General features: G+C 31.0%; 1 protein-coding gene across 1 annotated transcript; it reads right to left on the bottom strand.

Annotated features, from left to right (window-relative positions):
- Positions 1-1,375: 1,375 nt before the first annotated feature.
- On the bottom strand, positions 1,376-1,999 carry LOC114162210 (uncharacterized). Its single transcript, XM_028046025.2, has one exon. The coding sequence runs from the start codon at positions 1,898-1,900 to the stop codon at positions 1,574-1,576; it is 327 nt and encodes a 108-aa protein (XP_027901826.1). The 5' UTR covers positions 1,901-1,999; the 3' UTR covers positions 1,376-1,573.
- Between the last annotated feature and the right edge of the window lie 323 nt (positions 2,000-2,322).

Raw genomic sequence — 2,322 nt, 5'->3', positions numbered from 1 at the left:
ATGGATGGTAGTTGACCAACTCGGTCTAAAAAAGTTGAATTGGTCATTGTTTAATTTGGTTCAAGTTATATAAAATTCAATTTATTGTGTTAAGAAAAAATGGGCGAGATATAGTTAATACAAACGTGAGAAAATCAATCTTTAGTTAATACATAACTTCATTTATTTTTTCAAATGTTTACTATTGTAATTATAAAATTTATTTTAAAATATACTTTGCCAAAAAAAAGTCATTCAATCCAACTCAGAACTTATTTAAATACTACTACTAGTGTTTCTAAATATTTTAACTAAAAATATGAAAGAAAAATAGAAGAAAAATGATCGATAACAGTTGTAACTTTGTTTATGCAACCATATCTGCTTCATGTTCTTGGCTAATCAAAATCACTTCCACTAAACTTCCTTACTCCCAACCAACACACCAAACAATCGACAATGCTTAATGTATAGAATTCAAGGTCATGTTATTCGACCACATTCTAAGTTGTGTTCTTTCACACAAACAATTCTGCGTCATACTTCATTCACTTCTCAATTCAGTTAATTTAATTTAAGGTAAAATACATTAATAAATTATGTCAATAGGAAAAAAAAAATGTTAAATATGTTTTTAGTTTTTGAACTTTAACTTAAAATTAGAATTTGTTCATATTCAAAATTTCGATATATCTTAATTTCTAGACTTTAAATATTTATAAATATAATCATTTTAACTCAATTATCTTAAATTTTTATATTGAACCGAAATATGTCAAATCATAAACAATTTCAACGTAAAAACAAAAACTAACATAATTAAATTAAAAGAAGTATATTTATTTCTTTTGTAAAATTTAACTATCAAAATAGAAAGGAATTTCAATTTCTGTTGTAAGATTCAGATACTAAAATACACATGCTTAAAAAAAAAAAAAAAAGAGATCATCACTTTATGCAAATTATTGAAGAACTTGGAAGTTACTGTCCCTGTCCACAGAATTATTCATCTTCGCCCTACTGCAAACTTCATTTCAAACTACTCTATCTATCATGTGGCTTGTGAAGTTGAAGTTTTGAAAGCAAATTATTCCTCCAAATTATTTGCTATCACTATGGCCATACCCCATGCAAGACAGCAGAAGAGAAAGCAACTTCATCACCATAAAACACAAAAACCTTTTAACACCTTCAAATGAAAGAATCTAAACGTTTCTTGGAAACATATGTATGGTAAAATCCCATTATAGAAAAATCAAACGCCTAAAATCTACTCACCCTCGAAGATGTTTGCTGCAAAACTAATCCTAATTAAAAGTAGAAGATCGTTTATTGGATCCAAATACTCATTACTACAGATGATTCAGTTAAAAAATCATGAACAACAGAACAAATATAAATCGATGTGAACCCTCAGAGAGAAGATCTTCCAGGACCCAATAAAAAGTAACAGATTATTCCACATATAGACAAAAAAAGCTTTGACGAATTCAAGTAAAGCGATGATAATCCATGAATGATTAATCTACAGATTCTTCTGATAAACACAGTTGATAGATGTAAAAAAAGGAGGAATAATTTTGAAGCAGTAGCACTACCAGCCATAAACGACTTGAGAATACTTGTTCTTGAGCCACCTGAAGCTCTTTCTGAAGGAGCCTTTGATCTTGCCTTCGACGGAATACATTTTGTAGCTGGCAACCCTCTTCTTCCTCTGAAGCTCGGGATCAGATAAGGCCCAAGACTTGGAGAAAGAAGAAGCTGCAGAAATGCTTTTCCCTTTCTTCAACTTGAAGTCCCTCTGAGGAATCTGAGTTTGAGCATAGGAAGCACTGTAACATCTGGTAGGAGCTCCATAGTAGGTCTCAATCTGCATCATTTGGCCATTCGCATAAGACCTTGATCTTTGAAACTCCTCCATGGCAAGAACAACAATGGAAAAGCCAAAGGGGTGCTTCTCTCTCTTCAATTCTCAACCTTTTCTTTGTTTTATTGCAATATATGAGGGACAGTGGTGCCGTGGGGTCCAACAACGACCATAACAGGTTCAGTCTACGGTGGCTCGGTTTTACTTTCAACTTTCTTGTAGCTTTCTCCATTTTTTTTTTTTCTCTCTTCTCTTCTATTAAATTAATTCCATATATTCACTGTTAGGTGCCGTGTTTTCTGGGGATTCCTAACTCTCACTGCCTTTTTATATTCATATATTTTAAACAACTAAAAGATAAACGAGGGTAAGAAAATAAATTAAAATTAATAAGGGTCTCATATGTCTTGTTATCCATGATGAAATCTATGAAATTAAATCTAATATCTTTTTAATAAATTGAATAATAAATTTGT

The sequence above is a fragment of the Vigna unguiculata genome, chromosome 9 (genome assembly GCF_037176805.1).
Source record: "Vigna unguiculata cultivar grain cowpea cultivar isolate G323 ecotype 2 chromosome 9, ASM3717680v1, whole genome shotgun sequence".
In the NCBI taxonomy this organism is placed as follows: Eukaryota; Viridiplantae; Streptophyta; class Magnoliopsida; order Fabales; family Fabaceae; genus Vigna; species Vigna unguiculata.
This window is presented reverse-complemented; position numbering and strand designations above follow the sequence as displayed.